This window comes from Antennarius striatus, chromosome 5, assembly GCF_040054535.1.
Source record: "Antennarius striatus isolate MH-2024 chromosome 5, ASM4005453v1, whole genome shotgun sequence".
NCBI lineage: Eukaryota > Metazoa > Chordata > Actinopteri > Lophiiformes > Antennariidae > Antennarius > Antennarius striatus.
The window spans coordinates 15,251,908-15,272,149 of NC_090780.1; the positions used below are offsets into that span (position 1 = coordinate 15,251,908).

At 40.0% G+C, this 20,242-nt stretch overlaps 1 protein-coding gene across 5 annotated transcripts in view; it reads right to left on the reverse strand.

The window, feature by feature from the left end:
• Window positions 1–20,242, reverse strand: part of LOC137594820 (arf-GAP with coiled-coil, ANK repeat and PH domain-containing protein 3-like) — a 48,858-nt gene that overhangs the window by 16,934 nt on the left and 11,682 nt on the right. For all 5 annotated transcript variants that reach the window (XM_068314368.1, XM_068314367.1, XM_068314366.1 and 2 more), the window contains exons 2-5: window positions 6,085–6,142; window positions 4,451–4,570; window positions 3,299–3,352; window positions 143–201 (exon numbers count right to left, since the gene is read on the reverse strand). In XM_068314368.1, the coding sequence (XP_068170469.1) occupies window positions 143–201; window positions 3,299–3,352; window positions 4,451–4,570; window positions 6,085–6,142 (291 nt within the window). The remainder of the gene's footprint in view (window positions 1–142; window positions 202–3,298; window positions 3,353–4,450; window positions 4,571–6,084; window positions 6,143–20,242) is intronic.

Here is a 20,242-nt window from a genome sequence, read left to right on the forward strand (position 1 = left end):
ACAAGTCTGCTGGAAAATATCTCAGCTGGCTACAGGCAGGAGGCGGGTTACACCCTGGACAAGATGCCAGCTCATCACGAGGCCACAAAAAAAGACTATATATAAGCCACATTACCATAACTACGTATGAGTAGATACTTACTCTTTAATGAAGGTATGTAGCTGCTGCTTAATGGACCTTTGAGCCTGGTCAAACAAAATCTGTGGACAAAAGGGATAAAGGAATTGTTCTCCATCAACACTCACTGCTTAGAATGGACATAGGAGGCTCAAGAATTGATTGTAACATTGATGATCTCAAAGATCTCCTAAACTGTAGTTGCCATGTCTCGCCAGCAGATGGCGGTATGAGCTCCTCACCGTGACAGGCGTGGCCACAGGCAGAGGAGGGAGAGGCAAAGCGATGTGGACACCCACCCATGTGCACCCACTCAGCTGCTGCCTCAACACATTAGCAGCCTCACGACCCATGCCCCCAGTGAACCGGAGAATTCCCACTCCTCTTCCTCCTTATCTCACAGCTCTGTCCTTCAGCTCTTTCCCTCTCTGCTTTAACTATTTATTCTACTCAATGACAAAATATTTGTTCTTCAAGAAAAGGATTTTTTCATACATTCCTGAATTTCTTGCCAATTTCTATTAAACCTGAGAACACTTCTTCAATTCCTCAGTATCCACCCATCCATCTATCTATCTACTCATCCATCCAACACATGTACACACACACACACACACACACACACACACACACACACACACACACACACACACACACACACACACACACACACACACACACACACACACACACACACACACACACACAAACGGATTACACCATCATTTGACATGAGCAAGTTAATACAAAAATCACTTTTGACAGCCTGTCGATTAAACTTTCTATAGAAATCTGAATAAAAATACACGTAAAGTGTGTTGTGCGTGTGCGTGTGTCTGTGTGTATGTACACACACCATGTGATAATGGATGACTTTACCATCACGGCTTGGTTTTAGATGCCACGTGTTTTCACAAATGCAGTTTGGCACCATTAATGAATGTCATCTTACAAATATAGAAACTTACTCTTGTTGTCAAATAACAGGAGGCATTTACAAGGCAGTTCAAATTAAATGTAGGACAACTGAGGCAATCCTGAGGGTATTGCATTCTATCCATTCTTTCCATTCTTAACTGCTTCTGTTAACCTATAAAACATTTTTCTCTTTTACTGGTTTTCCAAACTGCAGTATTTCCTGTAAACCCCAAGATACATAATGCACACATGTAACATGAACAGTAATTGGTGAATTATAATTCAACGCTTTGTGACCATAACCTTCGAGTCAGCAGTTTAGTCAACAAACATCCAACAATGCAAAACATGAAAGAAGAAGAATAAAAACTGTGGTTTGAACTGTGCAAAACAATAAAATGTTCCCTTTCTATGTGCTTGAAATAAAACAGATGGTTTCCGTCTGTGATTGCTGTTGGGAAAGATGGCCAACAGTGACTTGCATGAGTAGCACTACTTCCCAACTGCTCAGTGGGTTATACTGTACGGAAACAAAATTAATTCAAATATTCCACCCAAACCTGCAGTGGGTTATGGGGCCCTGACTCAAACATGTTCATATATAAAGACACTCAAAGATCCCAGCCCACAAAATCATAATCTTTGTGTTACTAAATCTATTCAGAACCACAATACAATCTCAATTCTTCTTTTTTCTTAAAAACGGCCAGGAAAACTAAGGACAATGAGAGAGGATGGAAGAGTGATGGAGAGACAGAAGAAGAAAAAACAGGTGATGTGAAATCTTCCAAATATGTCAAGATATGTAGAAAAGACCAAAAATGGAATGGAATCAAAAGTGAAGGCAGTAAAGGTTCTCCTGAATGCAGCTGATGGCTCCGTGTTAGCGTGCAGAACTTAAATTTGTTCTGAAAGGACTGTTTAAGTTTAGCAGGAACAAACGAATGAACAAACGAATGAATGAATGAATGAATGAATGAATGAATGAATGAATGAATGAAAATGAACTAAGGACATAAATGAAACTTATAAACTTATCACAGAATATCACAGATTAGTGAGGAAATTAGTTAGTTTCTTTGTTTGGCTGTGCACTAGTCCACCTTTCCCATTCTTACTAACATAATACTAAAGAAACACTTTCAGAAAACTTCTAATTAGCTCAAACGACTCTTGGAATCAAAGATTACATGATTAGATTTTGTTGGGTGAAGGTCAAGGTTACTGTGACTTCACAAAACATGTTATTAGCCATATCTCAAGAATTCAAACACATACACCAAGGCATAACAAACATGAATTAAAATTTTAATCATTAATGTAACTTAATAAAGCTAAAGAGGAAACGAAAATTTTAAAAAATGATTTCGCTCCTTTGTCTAAATAGCAAGGTAAGAACAAAAGGTCACAGTTCAGCCAATAGCTAACACAGCCAACTTTCAGAAAATCAATTTTACAACATAATGTTCAAATAAACAATAAAGATGTACGTGTAAATAACCCATCTGCCTTCATATCTATCATAAGTCTCACATGTTCATTACAAATATCAAACTTAAGATCTGTGAAGATAGCAATCTACTGACACCAAAATGATATCCTGCAAAAAAACCCAGCTGAAATTATGAAAAATGAGTCTAGTCAATCTTTCTCTTCTTCCTTCTTCCCTGTTGTCTCCCACCACAGCTCAGCTAACTTTCTGTCTCTCACCCATGTTTCTTTGTTTCACACGTATGCGATGCACAGAAATTTTCAAACTAACAACTCAAAAAATTATCTATCCCCGTGACTAAAATGAAATGTGGCAAAAGACACACATGCATACAACCATCAAGGTTTATGACTTCAAAATATAAAATATCACCTTGTCTCTTTTAATGCAGAATTGTACCAGATTCACAGCAAAGTTTTCAATCACACTTGGTCGTGTGAATGAAAACGGTTCACATGTCTTTGGGAGAGTGTGTATGTAAATGTATGCGTGTGTTTTGTATGAGTGTGAATGTGTGTGTGTTATAGCTGTTGTACACATCTGGTGAAGCATGTGGTTTGAATCACACACATGCCTGCAGATTTGGTTGTGTGGACAGATTCACCGTCACAGAGTGAGGTCACAATTAAAGTTTGTGTGTGTTGTGCAATCCTGGACCCACGGGGAACTGGATGTCTGACAGACGTTAACATGCCAAAAGAACCTAGGCGTGTTGGAACAACACGTTCTCTCAACTTTCTGCATTTGTGTGAAGCTGATGTGTTTCTTACCATGTGATAGTTGACAATCTCCTGGAGACTTTCTCCACACTTTTCCAGGCATTCCTGCAAAGTTGATGACATACACACAAGTTTCTGTGTAAACTCTCTTAATAGGACAAGGTTGTTAAGTTTTTTCTGTCAATCAAACATGGTTGAATGAAGAGGACACCACATTGCACGCTCATGATGATGTCAACATAATAGTTTCTGTATTCTGACTTGTTTATCTGATAATATCCTACCGCACAGGTAGAAATATTTCTACCTGCTTCACAGTGGCGGGGATATACAGCGGGACACAAACTATAATTTTCTTAAATTAAAGAAGGTTAGACTCAGCAATCAGTCTTTGAACTGGCTTTCCTGAAAATTAAAATGTAGTCAAGAATCAAGTTTTCATAATAGTCATGTGTATCATATTTCAACACTAAAGAAATACACAAAACAAAACCAAAAGCCTTGACGCCCGGTTCAAAATTTTGCGTGAATGGAATGTGTTGACAAAAGTGACGGGACACTGCTGGATATTCTGGTTGCATGTCAACAGTTTTGTCCAGCGGACAGACAAGTTGGTTTGCTTCAGAGCTGATGCTTGTAGGTAAGTCAGGGGTGAAGATACACGATGAAAGTGAGCCTCACTGCCCGATCCTGAATCCACTGGGTCATCTTCATGTAGATGTGGACGTTCTTTTCAATTTTAGACGTGTTTTGGGTGTTTAGGGGTATTCAAGCTGAACCTTAATGCTACCACTGAGGAAGAACTTTGCATTACTGAGAAGCATTAAACATATTTGTAGGTGAACCTATGATGTGCGTCTGTCGGTATAAAATAAGATTAAGACTGAATGATTAATGTCTAAAAGAATTGTGAATCTACCTACTCAGCCCAAACCAAAGCAATGTGCACACTGCTGGAAATATACACTAGTAAAGTATTTTCCAAAAAGAAAACCATTAACAGACTTTAAAGTAGCCTCCCATGTCTGCATGTGGTCACATCTGTCATGATTAAAGCAGCTACATGGATCACTCCAGACGATGTTTACACTGCTCTGTTGTTACCATTCATGTGGGCAATTCACAGGAATGTCCAAGCAAAGACTGATGACATGTCACTCATTGAAAGACTAGTTTTACAACTTTTGGAGAAAGTCCGCTCACCGATATCACCTCCTCCTTCTTGCACTGCTGGGACAGGTCCTTGATGCCATTGACAAAAAGCTTGTTGGCACTGATGTAAGCTCGACCAGCCTCGATCATCCCGCTGCACAGTTTCACCAGCTAGGACGATACATAAAAGCAACTTGAATGCACAACAAAAATACTGTCTATTTAAAGATCACACATTCTACACAGTAAGTATGTAGGATATTAATAGATTTATGACAGGAGTCACACAAATCTAAAAAAATAAGTGTTAGTCACATGCACAAAACAGGATGACACATTCATTTAGAATAATCCTCATGTCTTTATCTGGGACAAAGCTGGAATTATTCAAGCTTGTGTGTCTCTCAAGTACTTCAATATTTTTTAAATAGAATGGTCAGGGGCCGACTTACAATCTTTCTTTAACAAAATGGATTGAGCATCCTACAGAGAAAGAACTTCATGTTCCACATTTCATTGGAACTACCCCATATAACCCTGATTCTCAAAGAAGAGGCCTAAAGGATGAGCTAATAGTGTTTCTAATGTATTATTAATATTTAAGTTTGCACATCTTATTACGGTTCACCACACTACATAATAAGACTGTATTAAATCAATCTTAAACAAACAATAACCATATAAAAATATATAAAATGGCAGCAAGTAACATCATACACATTTATTATTGGCAGAAAACAGATTATATTTTCAGCCACATGAGAGCTAAAGGCTAATAAACATACATGTATATTACCAGGTGCAGACAGCTCACAGCAATGGAATGTAGTCGCCACATAAAGCAGCCACTACACTTTCTCACTTTACAGGTTAAAGGATATGCTGCAGAGCGTGTGTGTGTGTGTGTGTGTGTGTGTGTGTGTGTGTGTGTGTGTGTGTGTGACATAATGTGACATAATCTATGACATAATGACATGAAATTAGAACAGTTTCATAATATCTATACAGCCTACTGGAGTTTGGCAATGCTGAAATGAGCTTAAATGCATTTCCAGGTGATTTCCAAATGTTTGATCATATGAATTCAATGCATCAGGTTTACAGCAGGGAGTTGATGACTGACGTGAATCAATCCAGCCCAGCTGACCAGCAAGGACTGAAAGCATTAGAGTCTACAGCACTGAACGTGTTAACAACATTCAGACATGTCAACATCATTACAGGCAGGTTTTGCTGTCCTCAGTCTCATGCACTGTACATATTTCTCTGGGAGCCTTCATTGATGATAAAACTGCCTTGGTGATACCAATCACTATTAGTTTGTGTATCTGTGTCATCTGTATGTGTGTCATTTATCAGTGCACGGACATGTTAACTCCAATAACTGGTGTCAGCAGCGCTTCCTGGTTAGATAGCATCAACATTTAGACCCAGACCAAAACGACTCACTGATGAGTCACAGAGAAAGGATATTATTCATAGGTAGAGCCAAAAACTATTAAACTTTGATGGCATGAATGTTGATCAAATCCAGCTCTATGCAATGTAATTTCTAAATACCTAAATAATTAAAAACATGGTTTGCATCCGGTACATTATTCAAATTTGATGCTTTACTGAAAAGTACAGTACAACAAACAAACAAACAAAGAAATAAATAAATACTATATTTGAATGGTAGATACCTTGTCAAGCTTCACCTCAATCTCCCCCACATCTGTCTCCACATCATCAATGCCTGCCCTGCAGAGAGAACACAGAGACACATCATTTATCAAACCTGCTCATTAACAATGTCAGCCTCTGTTAACAAGATGAACCACATGTCTGAATGAAAAAGCCTCACAAAAAAATAAAATAAATAAAATTATCACCTCCTTCTTTATTTGAAAGAAGGAGGTGATGTTTTTTCTTGCATTGGTAGAACTTTAAAAAAGCAGATGGAAAGACAGGAAGTCAGAGATGAAAGAGGAAAGAGAAGAGGTGAAACGTGTTAATTCATTGCAGGCTTTCCAAAGGTGTGTCTCATTGTATTAAAATGTAGTGTCTACATCCCCCTGAACATTAAGCTACAATCAGTCACATACACTTACATCCAACCTGAGTGATGGATTGACAGGAGGCATCACTTTGGAATTAGATTAGTGCTAAATGCTAAAATTCAAAATCAATGAACGACGTCATGCACAGATGTCTGCTGGTACTTAAACATTAAAAATGTAAAAGTTGAAAGAGGGGGCAGTAACACAAAAATATTCTACTGCAAATCAACAACTTTGACATGAATTCGCAACCATAAATACAGATCTCAGTCACAGAACATGAGGAGGTTGTGTGTGTTTGTGAGTGGCCTCTCATGCTTACCCAAACACAAACACGCACATATACACACACACACATACAGGCCCAGTTGTTGTGGCAACCCCTTGTGTCTGGACCCCAGCTGTAACTGGGGTAAATGTGGTGCCAAATTGTATTTTTTTTAGTCCTTTGACATGAAAACCTTTATACAGCAAAAGTTAATTGAAGTGAAAAATCTTCCTAAAAGCCACACACACACACACACACTCATCTTCACTCTCTACAGCTGGAGCTTATTGGAGAACAATGTTGCACCCATTCGTGCAAAACATATTGGCTGGAATGCCATAAAACTGGGAGATGATGATTTCATCACAGTCTCAACCTCACCCTCATCTTCATCCGTTACATGTAGGAGATGGAGGAAGAACATGTAAACACTTAGGCAACAACTTCTGCTCAGCCAGTTTATTCAGTAACACATCATAAACTGTGCAGGAGGGCCTGGCATGTGACTTTACTTCCTCTCCCAGAAAAAAAAAACCTACTACCTGAGTATTTCTGCCACCACTGGAGGTATTCAGCTGATTCTTGGCTTGTGTCTGTGTTGCACCTGTCTCTTTCTTTATCTCTCATCTAGAAACACTGTTTATTCCACCTGCACCGCGACATGGCACTGAGACAACAGGCACACCAGTGTGGTAGAGAGAGAAGGCGCAGTCGTATTGCTTGGAAGAGAGAAACATGGTTTGTAGAAAACTGTTGAGGTCAATTGTTGCATTAAGTGTTGCTGTTGCAAAATTTGTACATATAATTTAATCCAGCTACATTACACTGTCTGCTCTTTTGCCAAATGTCAATTAGAAATCCAGCATCACACACACAAGCTTCACTTACTAACAGCATGTCTCCACAAAGCCACACATCACAAACAGCCGTTCAATCAGGGGAAAGCTCATTAAAACATGCTGTGTCTTTGAGTGCACACACCACCAATAAAGAGTGATTGACATTGACACACACACACCCTATTGATCTAATGGCTAAATTCAATACCTAAGAAAACGTGGTGCCAGTTGTGCTTTGTGTTACAGGTCATGTGTGTACATGTGTGTCAAAGCATATTTGGAATTATAGACGGATTTAAAAAAAATCAGTAGACTAAGAAGATTGTCAACTCTGTCATGGATAAATACTGAAAATAAAAATAGCATTGCACAGGAAAATGTGAGTAATTCAGTGTGTGTAAGCATGTTAGTGTGTATGGCGCCCTTATTTGTCCTTCTCAAAGATTAGCCAACGTGTGATGCTGCAAGACATAATAAAAAAGCAGCAAAGACAACGTATGAATTTCAAAAATTTGTCTCAATGACATCAGTTCCTCTGTGGGGATGCCCCAAAGCTGCTCCACTTATGATGATGATGAAGCTCAATCTGGAGGGGGGGATGGGCTCCTATTGCCAGTAGTCTGACATCACCAGTGAGGGGGAGGGGGGGGGCGACTCACATGCACAAGATCCACGTGCACTCCCATCAACCCCTGTGACCATTCTCATCGGCGTACTGGGTCTATTCTGGTTCCCCATGCTGTGTGTACTGTAGCATGAGGCTCACACAGCTATCTTCTCACACACACATGCATGCACACACACGCATACACTCACACACTCACCCATGTCTTCCAGACCCATTTGGCATCCCGTTACATGGCACATCACATCCACATCAGCATCACTTCATAGACCAGAGGGGCCGTGGCAGAGGGAACAACATACACCAGCATTGGGCCCCATGGCTAACGGAGTGACAGGCAGCGAGACGTTAGCAAAGACGTACACTGGAGATGACATAATGTGTGTTTGGTGGACATGATGCACTTTGAATAAAACAAGTGTTCAACTCAGTCCAGTGAGAGGAGACATGCTAATCTGTTCAGTAAAGGGGACTCGACCAATGGTGAACAAACTACATTTGGAAAAATACCAGTGTTAGAAAGCAGCTCATCAAATGTTTCCATGCTTTTTTTTTGTTTTGCATTATTCCTGAGCTGACACAGCAAATCAGGCTGTGGGGGCTACGACCTCATTCTGTATTGAAATCAGGTGGATGGAGAGAAAATCCAATACCTAATGCGCAGTGCACACACACACACGCACACACACACGCCAGCATTAATGCTTCATTGTAGTAATAACAGTTCCAGGTTGTCTCGTACACATGCATGTAGTTAATGGCCTGATGGGCTTAAACACTATTATCTCTGAAGCCATCAAGAATGAACATGTCAGACTTCTGTTATACATGTATAGTCAAATGATGAGGCTTTTAAAATGTTGTTCATGACTTTGATGAAATGTTTTGGAGGGACAGGGTGTGGTTCCAAAAACAGTCTTTTACATCTTATTGATGGTCTAGATAGTCGTTTAGATTCAGATTTGTTTTTTAATGGGTGTCAGTCAGTCAGTCATCTACAGATTACCACCGCTTTATCTGCCGCAGCGGGTCATGGGGAGCCGGAGCTTATCTTGGCGGCATAGGGCGTGAGGCGGGGGACACTCCGGGCACGACGCCAGTGCACCGTAGAGCCACACACAAAGACATACAACCATGCACACACACACTCATTCCTAAGGGCAATTTGGAACGGCTTAACGGGTGTCAATGTCAAGATTTTCACTTCTAACGTCAAAAGAATAGCAATGCAGTCACAGACTGCAACATCCCGCGACGCCAATGAAGTTAAAATTTAACCTGACCTACACATTTCTGTGGCGCTGGGTTCCTGAAAATACTGCTTTTTTTTGTTAATTATTATATCTCATCAGGTTTCAAAGATGTCGCTCCTCGCGGTCACGAAGTGACGAAATATTTATTATTTACGGTTATTTAAACATTTATGAACCTCCCCATACTGATATTAAACCACACTCTTATCGACTGTTTAAACTACTTTTGTGTCTCATGTAAGTCCGAGACTCACAGAACGTAGTGCACTTCCGGACGCTGTCAGCCAATAAAATGCGCGTACGGTATCACGTGACTGCCTTCCAAAAATCCACGATGACTACAAAAGTTGAAATTTGACCTTGACCTAGTTTTCTCAAGGTCATCTCATTTTCATCCCCTTTGCCGCCCGATTAATGTGCTTTTTCTTTCATTTTTCTATCTGCAACGGTTGTGAAGATATTTGGTGGACTAATGGATGGACGGATGAACACAAACACTGATAATTACAATATATCACCGCTGTGTGGGATGTAATTACAGTAATGCTTAGCCAAAAAATATACAGCAATGTTTCCGTAATATCTGACACACATCAAAATCTGATGTTGACAAAAGCACCCGAGAAATGGTGAAGCGGAACATTTCATTTTATTGTCAGTGACGTGTAAGTTAGGCATAAAATTTAATTTCTTCAGAAGTTACTGATCTGGAAGAAAACTGCTCACAGCGGCAAAATGTGTTCTTGTATCAAAACAACTAAGATAAAAAAATGTGATTCCGAATGTAAAGGCATGAGTGGGAAACTGTGCGGCCCTCAGGAGGTTTGTGCTTCCGGTGTCTAGTTGTATGATTGTGTCTTCCTGACCAGGCAGCAATTTCAACAATGACCAGTCCTAAAAGGTTGAATCACAAAACCACTTCAGACCTTCAGCAGAGGTCTGGCAGCTTCTGGTTTCACCTTTGAGGATTAGTCATTGTTGTTTTTTTTTGTTGCCTGTGCTACATGAAAACACACCATACAGATTCAACTGCTACACTCTCTTTTCATAACATAACCGCTTTCATCATTCTCCGGCCACAAGTTCAGATGGTATACACTCACATCAGACTCAGAATCAGAATCAGAATCAGAAATCAGAATCAGAAAAGGTTTTATTGCCAAGAACAGTAAAAATTACTGTCAAGGAACTTGACGCGGTGTCCGTGCATAGAAAGGCGGAAGAGAATAGTAGTGAGTGAGGAATAGGATAAGAATACAAAAACTATTTACAATTCACATTACGGTGTGTTTAGATACGGTATAAAGATGGTGATTGCGGGTGAAGAAAATAAGTCCAAACAGAAAACTGTCTTTGCATAGTGGTGAGGGGCGGATGGTTACCGGGGGGGGGGGCGGGCATTGTTCATGATGCATGCAGAGATAACAAAAAATCCCTTCCCAGAATTCCAGGTAGTAAGCTCCGTGGCAACCGTTCATTGATCCAAATCACCATGGAAACAGGCATCAGCATTACATGAGCTTTTTTTGACTGACCAATTTCCTCTTTGTGTGATGTGTCTGTCCCTGAGTGTCTGCCTCTCTTACCAGCTCTGCCTTTTGTCTGTGAGGTTCTCCTTTTTCTTTTGGGAAATCAGCCCAAAAGATGGCTGTGTGGCCTGATGTATCTGCAGCATCTGCTACCACAGACAAAGTGTCCTTGAGTAGGATGCTGATCTCTGAAAGCTCTGTGGTCTGACTTGGTTTCTGCAAAATTAGCCATGATTTTAAGGCATTCCTTGTTTTATTTGTTTTGTTTTATCCTAATCATACATTATCAGTGGGACTTTGCTGAATTTAAAATAAAAACACAGATTGCATCTGGTTAGGATGGATCATTTTGCCTCAACATACGATGGGTGGGTTATAGGGTGGGGACAGTAACTACAGCCAATCCTTCATTCCATTGTTTTTACTGTTTAAACCAATGTCATCCAGTCCTTGAAACAAAAAAAAATTTTCCTACAACATTTTACACTGATCTGTATTGTTAAATTGTTGTATTTAATGGCACAAAAGATTTTATCATATAATGAAATGGACTCTTTGTTCTAAAATTTGCCCCTCAGAATTCATCTGTTCTCTTTTCTGTCTTTGTTTGTCTGTCTGCTTGCCATCTTTCTGCAATCCTTTATTGGCCACCGAGTAAAGAAATGAACTGGTAAACATAAAATTAATTCGAACACTCATCAGTTCATGTGTTCTTTCGTTAAATGTAAAGATTTTTTTGTACAAAAAGAGCTAAAAGATTTAATCTGCTGTTGTGCATTTGCCACAACCACTATGAACAGCTAGTCGTGTGCCACCGACTCAATTAAAAGAGTCCTCAGTAAATGATCCCCTCACAAAAAACTGTTTTGCTGAAACAAGCTGCCTTTTCACACCAATAACACGCAAAGCCAAACACTGGTATTTTACGTGTGGCTAACAAAGACGCCTTCACTGCCTCCCCTTACACCCCTCCTCCGAACACCCAACAAACATCACACTCATTCCCTGAAATAATATTGAACTGCACCAATGGACGATGAGACAAAGGGACCAAACATGATGTTTACAAAAAGGACAATCTATCCTTGTGTCTTCGAATCATCAAAAACTGCAGCAAACATTTAAACATAAGTCAAGAATTTTTTTCCTATGCACTGCAACTTAAGAAAAAACACATGCAAAGTAAGGAAACATCTTTAACATCGATCATTTGGACAACACATGTGCGCCATTTATGGAACATGCTGCGAAAACCACTACACATCAAGAAAATTTAATGCTAAAGCTGCGAAGCGATGGAAGTGTTTGCAGAAGACACTAAAAAGTGTTAATACAACCCACTAAAAAAAATTTTTTTAAAACAGCCAACATTATGACTACATAATGAGACAGAATACATCAGTGGATGGCGTTTACCACTGTGAAAAACACTTATGCTAATTTTTTTAATGCATAACCAATGACAGTAACAAGTCACAAACACTGGCCCACACAGCTGGACAAAAAAAAAAAAAAATCAAATCTTTCCTCTGACACAACCTTTCACATGATTTAGTGTTTTACATGATGTAAATTCCTCCAACAGGTCAACAGGAAGTGTGCTGGAAGCTTGAGTGACACAGGCTACTTATTGTATTGTGACCTCGATTCAAGCCAGGTGGAACTTAACTGTTGGTTGGAAAGTACAGTGATCTCTCTCCCCTAATGACACGAGAAAATGGCTTAGAGTGAAACAAGAAAAACTCAGCTGCTTCCCACAGGAAGCCACTCTGCTGACTTGGACAAATACAACATGTGTTGCATCAACATCATGTGACCTCAATTGTGCTGATCTGAGATTCTTAATCTGTATGATCAAGACAATAAAATGACTTTAAAGTAATAAATAAAATAGGACCATCGGCTAAAATTCACTCAACTTCCTGTACATTCAGGGAATTTTTCAGGTTCTATTATTCTGACCAGAAATGTCCTCTTCCATGTTCTTCCAGGTGCATATTGTTACATACATTCAATGCATTCACACAATGGGAGTTACCGCACTAACCTCTAATAGTATATATGTGTTTTTTGGTTGTTAAAAAGCCATCTACAACCAACCTAAAATAAAAGCTGCAGCCACAAGTTGATGACGGATCCCTCAGTCCTCCGGTATGTCATCAAGGTAACCCGACACACTGTCTTGTATCCTCTTTTCCAGTCATGGAAAAATGTGGCCCGTTTGAAGTTTTGGTGTTGGACAAATGGAGGTTCAAGTGTTTGTTTGATCGTGTTCCACTCACACAGGAATGTTCTGGACAGTCTGTGGTGTACGTGACAGATCTGATCTTCCCAAGTAAACAGTTAAAGAAATAAATGAAAGATGCAGAGTTGGATAGGTGGTGTATCAAGAGGACATTATCTCAAGTTAGTTTGGCCCCAAAAACCTGAAGAACTAACAGGAATGAAAATATGATAGCAGGCTCAGCACAGGCTGCAAGCAGCAACAAACTGAGAAAAGACTGTAGGAGAGTGGGACTGGGAGCCCATCCCAAACTCCAACCTCTTTAACCTCTGCTGACCTCCTGGTGGGTTGTGTGACACACATATGGAAACATTAGAGAGGAAGACCCCCTGTGAAGAAGCACTTTGTTCCCAGGACTTTTGCTTCTGTCCTATTTGCATCCATGACCATAGATTGAAAAGTGGCAGAGAGAAGAGAGCAGCACTGGAAGACAGTAAAAGGTCCAGACAGATGCTTGCAGCAAATAATCTGGAAATAAATCATTAGCCCCTCCAGAAAGCAGCGTAGGACAAACAGCAAAGATCACACACTACATCTTCTATGAAGGTCACAACTAAATATTTACATCACATCTGTGTATTCCTCTGAGAGCAGGCAAGTGTGGTAAATACTAGTATGTCACAGCAAGAATCTCCTCTTCAGATGGACACATGAGCTTAAATGTAGTGGATACAGAATCTCCCTGTTGTCTTTTGTTCACACAGAAGAAGATTGGTTTGCTGTGCCGATGATCCACACAGGATCCGTATCAGGCTGTAGTTGCACACTATGTCTTTGGCTCAAATGTCTTTTGCATTTTTTGCATCTAGTTGCCTCTTCATATTGGAGGACCAAATTATAATTTATGTTCAATGCAGAACATGAACTGGAACACAGTCCGAGAACACAAACCAGAATTCCTATTATACCATTGAACTTCTAATCTTTAATCTTTAATATGACCCACTGACCATGAAAATCTATTCCTAGAGTTTGGAATCACACTGGTATCACAGTAAATTCAACAGTTATTAATAAAACTCAATATTTCACAACAGGCTTTGGTTTTTCTCATTGACTTTTCAAAAAATATTGAAACATTGACTCCTAACCGAATCAGCAAATTTAAAACGCATTGTGATCCTAGCTGCATGTATGTAACTGTTTTTCTGCCCTATAAATTTAACCATGGATCACCAGATCTGGAACATCACCTGTTTAAGTACCTGCATTTACAAATAAGCAAGTATTTATAATAGCACTTGACTAAATATGGATTATTTTTATGACACCTAAGATCTATCTATCAATACAAATAATCCTGAATCCACGTCTAAACTGAAGTTTATCTAACTGCATTGCAGTTATCTTAAACACAACCAGACAGATGGCCCGACAAACAGGCTGAACAAACAACCTCCAAGCTACTCTATTCACGGAGATAACAAATGTATTTGAGTATAAAAAGATTGTTTTTCTCTTCATAAACATGTGAAACACACTTGACATTCTCACCATTCACTGATGACTCCACATTGCAAGAGATATTATGATGCTGTGATGCGAATGACTAACTCAGCTATTTATCACAACCCCCACATGCCCGCAAGCCAGAAAGAGGCTTCAGAATAAAGAGCATGTTGTCCTTTAGGAGATTTCAGCTCTTCCTTTCCTTCAAAACAGACCTTTGATGATTATAGTACATTATAAAATGGCAACGTGAGTTTTCTTCCATGAAAACAATAGTAGTCAAGGGCAGAATTTTCTGTTGATGATCAAAATACGAGTCTCCAAGGATTTGGATTCAAGCCATCTCTGCAAAGCACCTGTTAAAACATGTCATGAAATATGTACCAAGCAGGAAGTCCAATTCATGGACATGGCAAAAGAAAATAGTATATCATCTTGTCAAATCTTCCTCCAAACCAAACGGAACTGAAGAGAAGATAATAAAGGTATTAATTGACCTTCACTTATAGGTTTACAGGTTTACAGGTTTACAGGTATATTAAATCTGAATTACTCCAGCTCTGCAAAAGCAGACACAGTTATTATCTGAGAGCAGAGGGTGACCTGGCACAGATAAGGCCTGAACGAACACACACACACACACACACACACACACACACACACACACACACACACACACACAGACGCACACACACACAGACACACACACACACACACACACACACACACACGGCGACTGCAGGACATCATGCTCAACAGGTTTGTTTAGGGATTATGCTTAAAAACGTTGTAGAGTTTTGTAATCTATCAGGTTAATTACATCAGAACACAAATCTAGAATCAAGTTTTGTGCTCAATATTGGTCAAAATTTGACAACACAAGACAGGAGATTGCATAACCTCCAATCTTTTGTAAGATGATTTTAAATAAAAAATGCCATGGAAGTCTGTTAATGTTACACAATGGAGTTTTAAAGTAAAAGGAAGCAAAAACTCAATTTCTATGCCACACTGTGTGATTAGCAGGCAAAAATCTGCAAGTTCTTTTTTATTTGATACACAAACGTCATCCATGAGGTCCACCTACAAGTCAGAGGTTAATGTCAGCCACACTGAATAGGGTACAGCTTATACAGCAAGTATGTGTTAATATTTGATTATATCCCTCTCCCCACACTAACCTACAGAAGCAGAACTAAAGACACATGTTCTAGGTTGATGTGTCTATTTATGGCTCTGTGGGAATGTGAGGGAGAAGTGATGCTGTTCTCCAGAAGAAACAAACCTGCTTCGTCATGTTATGTTTGTTCACAACTGAGCTGACACCGGTAAAACAAACCTCCTGTTGACAGAAAGGTTGGATCTGTCAAAGAGGGAACCACAGTCACTCTACATGTTAATCAACCTAACAATGGTTAATCAGTAAAGCTCAGGAGGAGACCTATTCTAGTCCTAAAGGTAAATCTTTTCAAGTGCAACACCTTGAGACTGTCTCACATCTGATGTTCCTGACCATCTCTACCAGTTATTATCAAATACAGGTGGAACATCAATGTTATTTCTATTAATCTTACTTCATCTTACATTGATGACAAGAGGTGAACAGGAGTATCTATGTTCATTCATTGCAGAGCTGAGGTTCAGCGGTTCATGGTTTTCTCCCATAGCTGATAGGTGTGAATGTGTCTACATGAGTTTGTGCTCTCACGGACCACAGACCTGTCCAAGATCTACCCAGGATTTCACCCAGCGCATGCTGGGTGAAAGTCAGCATGCACTTTCACCCAGAATACACCCAGAGACACACATTTGTAACTATAAAGGGATGCTGACAAAATGTATGAATGGATAGTGAACTTTGATGAGTTTGGTGATAGTGATTTAAGGCAAGTGAACTCAAATTTAAGTCTATAATGATCAGTTTCTGAATTTGACCAGTTCTAGCTGTCTTTTTACAAAAGTTAATCAATTTAATCTGTGACAATAGAATTACACATTTCTACATATATTCTAGGAGTTATCAATATATTTCCGACCACTGAAGCAGAACTTCCTTCCAAATTACCAAGACGCACAAACAGATCCATTGATTCTAACAGCAAAGAAAACACAGAACGTAATCTCAAAACCCTGTAGAACACATCAGCACATTTTTAAAGTCACACAGACCCAATCTATTCAATGAATGAGTCAACAAGTCACCCACTCACTGGCACACACAAACGCTTCTTTATCTTCATTATTATGTGCGCGGCGTAAGAAAGGAAATGGAATCTGCTAAAAAGAGACCACATGGATGGTCCGGGAAGCTCACTGAGCAGACAAGCTTAGTTTAGGATAATATTTATGTCTGATGAACGCTTGGACCATACAGTTACACTTTTGTGTGTTTTCTGTTGACCCAATTAGGTGATTCATTTGTTCCGAACTACATCTTTGACAGTCAGAATACCAGTCCCATTCATTAGATTATGATGATGGTTACCTGTTGGAACATGTAACTTGATTGCATATTAACTAAATCCCGACATAGAAGTGTCGTGTGGGTGTGGTGGGAGAAGAGACAGACAGTTTAACATGTGGAGGGAGGGTTGAGGGGTTGAGAAAGACTGAAGAGACAGGTTTACATAAACATAAGGGGTGGTCTTATGCAAGACCCCCACACACTGAGACAGCTATAGAAACAAAGCATGCAGGACAGATAACTGGAGTCTGTGATATGTATGTGAGAATGTGGTTACAGATTTCACAATATACCACTGTGATTATTTTATTATTACCAGCTTTATCCAAATGACAGTACACACACACACACACACACACACACACACACACACACACACACACACACACCTCTGTAATTCCTTGATTGTCCACCGGGTCAGATAGTGGAAGCACACAAACATGGAAAAGTTGGCAAAGAGAAGCAGGACAGATACAGATAATGATGTGCATTCCCAAAAAAACACAGAAAAAATTAGTAGCACATGGGTACTTTGAATAGCGGAGGAAACCAACAGGGATTAATCATCGAGGGTCAGTTTGTAAAGGATTTGGATTCTACTGAAGGAGGGAACATGGAATAACAAGGAACACGTTCGCTAATCATCTTTTTGTGCAGACCAACGTGTCCCAGTTCATAATGTGAACATTAAGACAAATTCAGGAACAAGTTCGGCTCATTTTCTACAGAAACCAAATCTACTGAGACATTTTCAACATTGTCTTAAAAGTTCCTCAGATAAACAGAAACAGGTGTGTGTCAGTAGGGATCCTCACCAGCTTGTCAAACATGTAATGACATTATGAGACTTTAAGTGGTAAAAACAAGTGCTTCAGCTTTACGTGCATTCCTTCCCCACAGGACGACACTGCGTTGCTGTTTGTTTCAATGTTCAAACCATACTGGCCATGAGTTTAAATGCTTTTGTACTTTGAAAAGATTTGCACCCACAAAATTTACTATTAACCAATATTTTTTCACCCCTTATGGTGTCACCAATATTTCCTGTACCTTCAACCATCTCACACTCACACACACTAATTACACAGCAACTGGTGGCAATTTGACATGACTGCATGACCTTCAGGTAGTCATCTGCATCAGTGAGTCGGAGCCTATCTCGGCAGCATAGGGCGTGAGGCACGACGCCAGTGCACCGCGTAGCCACACACAAAGACATACAACCATGCACGCACACTCCTACAGGCAATTTGGAACGGCCAATCAACCTGAATTACATGCTTTTGGAGGTGGGAGGAAGCCGGTGAACCCGGAGAGAACCCACGCAGACACGGGGAGAGCATGCGAACTCCGCACAGCGCGGGACTTGAACCCGGGTCCGCCGTGTTGTGAGGCAACAGCGCTAACCACTGCGCCACCATGCCGCCGGAATACTATCTGTGACCAACTAAGGGTCATAGGTAGTATTTGGTAAAACTGGACCTTTGGTAAAAATGAATTGTTCACTCATGAAAATATTATTTAAAGATGTTAGATATCAGATACTGACTTCATGCAATATCCTGAAGTAGCCACTATAAGCCACTTTATGCTTTACCGAAGTGTTAATGTAGTGAATCATGACTGATTATGAATTTTAAAATACTATTTAATTTATATTGTCGCCCAAATGTGGAAAACTGTTGTAAAATCAATGCCCATTTTGTTTTTTGACATCTTTATTCTCTTTTCTTTTGTTGCCAGTTACATTTAAGTTTAAAAGCAATCTAAAAGGAACATCTACACTTACCGTACATCCATTAAGACTTTATGGTAACATCCACAACCATATATGTGGATTTGACTCAAACATGTTCAGGGTTAAAAGGAGGCTGACAGTGTAGGGCACTTAATGCAGCCTGGCTGTATGTATTTTAAATGAGGTGTGACTCACATTGACAGGAAACACCTAATCTGTCCTCCTATAGGTGATACAAATGCACATCATCCTATTCCTAACCGATTTATTTCCACATATGAATGAGGCTTGATTTTGATCTCAGAACACACAATTCCATGTTGCTTCTTTCCCAATTCTTGATATTTGATCTACGTCACCTGGGACGAAAAAAAATCATTACTGGGTCAGATGAACCATGTAGTGTAAAGACAACTGTGTTGAGCTGAAGCCCACTTCTATCCATCACTTCTATTTGTTCTAAAACCTCACTGTTCTAGCTACATCTGTCTACTGCACGCACGCACGCACGCACGCACGCACGCACGCACGCACACACGCACACACACACACACACACACACAATTCCACCATAATTCCACAGCCACCTGCCAAAGCAATGGTATATTGTTCCATGGTCATCGTTCATTCTCCTCCAAGATACAGTGTAGTGTCCATTACTGACCGGTAACTCTTCCTTCAGCTGTTCTGACTTATCTGCTTGTACACACTGAGCAATCCATTCAACAAATGGAAGGAGGCATTCCCAAACAGGAAGGACTGCATGTGTTTCTGTGTGTGACTTTGTGGGGGTAGGAATGATAGATTCCACCAAAATCCAGGACTGCTGACATGGCAGATGGGAATGTTTTCATTTGGTTACAAGGAATTCCACAGAGATCTGAAGTGAGGATGCAGGCTGAATAATGTAAGGATGAGAAATGTAAAATAGGAGTCCACCAGTTTTTAAGAGATCAGTGATCTCGTCTCTCCTCCTCCTCTCTATTGGAGACAGGATTGTCAATCATGGTTGTGGTTTCTGCGCTGCATTGGTGTTTGGATTCAGTGAGAATCAGGGCTTGGTGGGCAGCCAAACGTGCAGTGAGGCTGTGTCAACAAGCTGTGGGCAGTGATAAATGTCTGGACTCGACAATACAGAGGAACGACTTAAGGAGATGAAGAAAAAAAAAAAACATAGGCGTTTTGATTTCTGCTAAATGCACCAGAAGTCAATCAGTGGTCTGAAAATGTGACGAGTTTTCTTTCTGCATGATCTCATATTAAATATGGAGACAAGTGGAGGAAGCGAAAGAGAAACTGAGAGCTGAAGATGGATCGGGACTGAAGAGGAAGAACAAAAATGCTACGTCAAA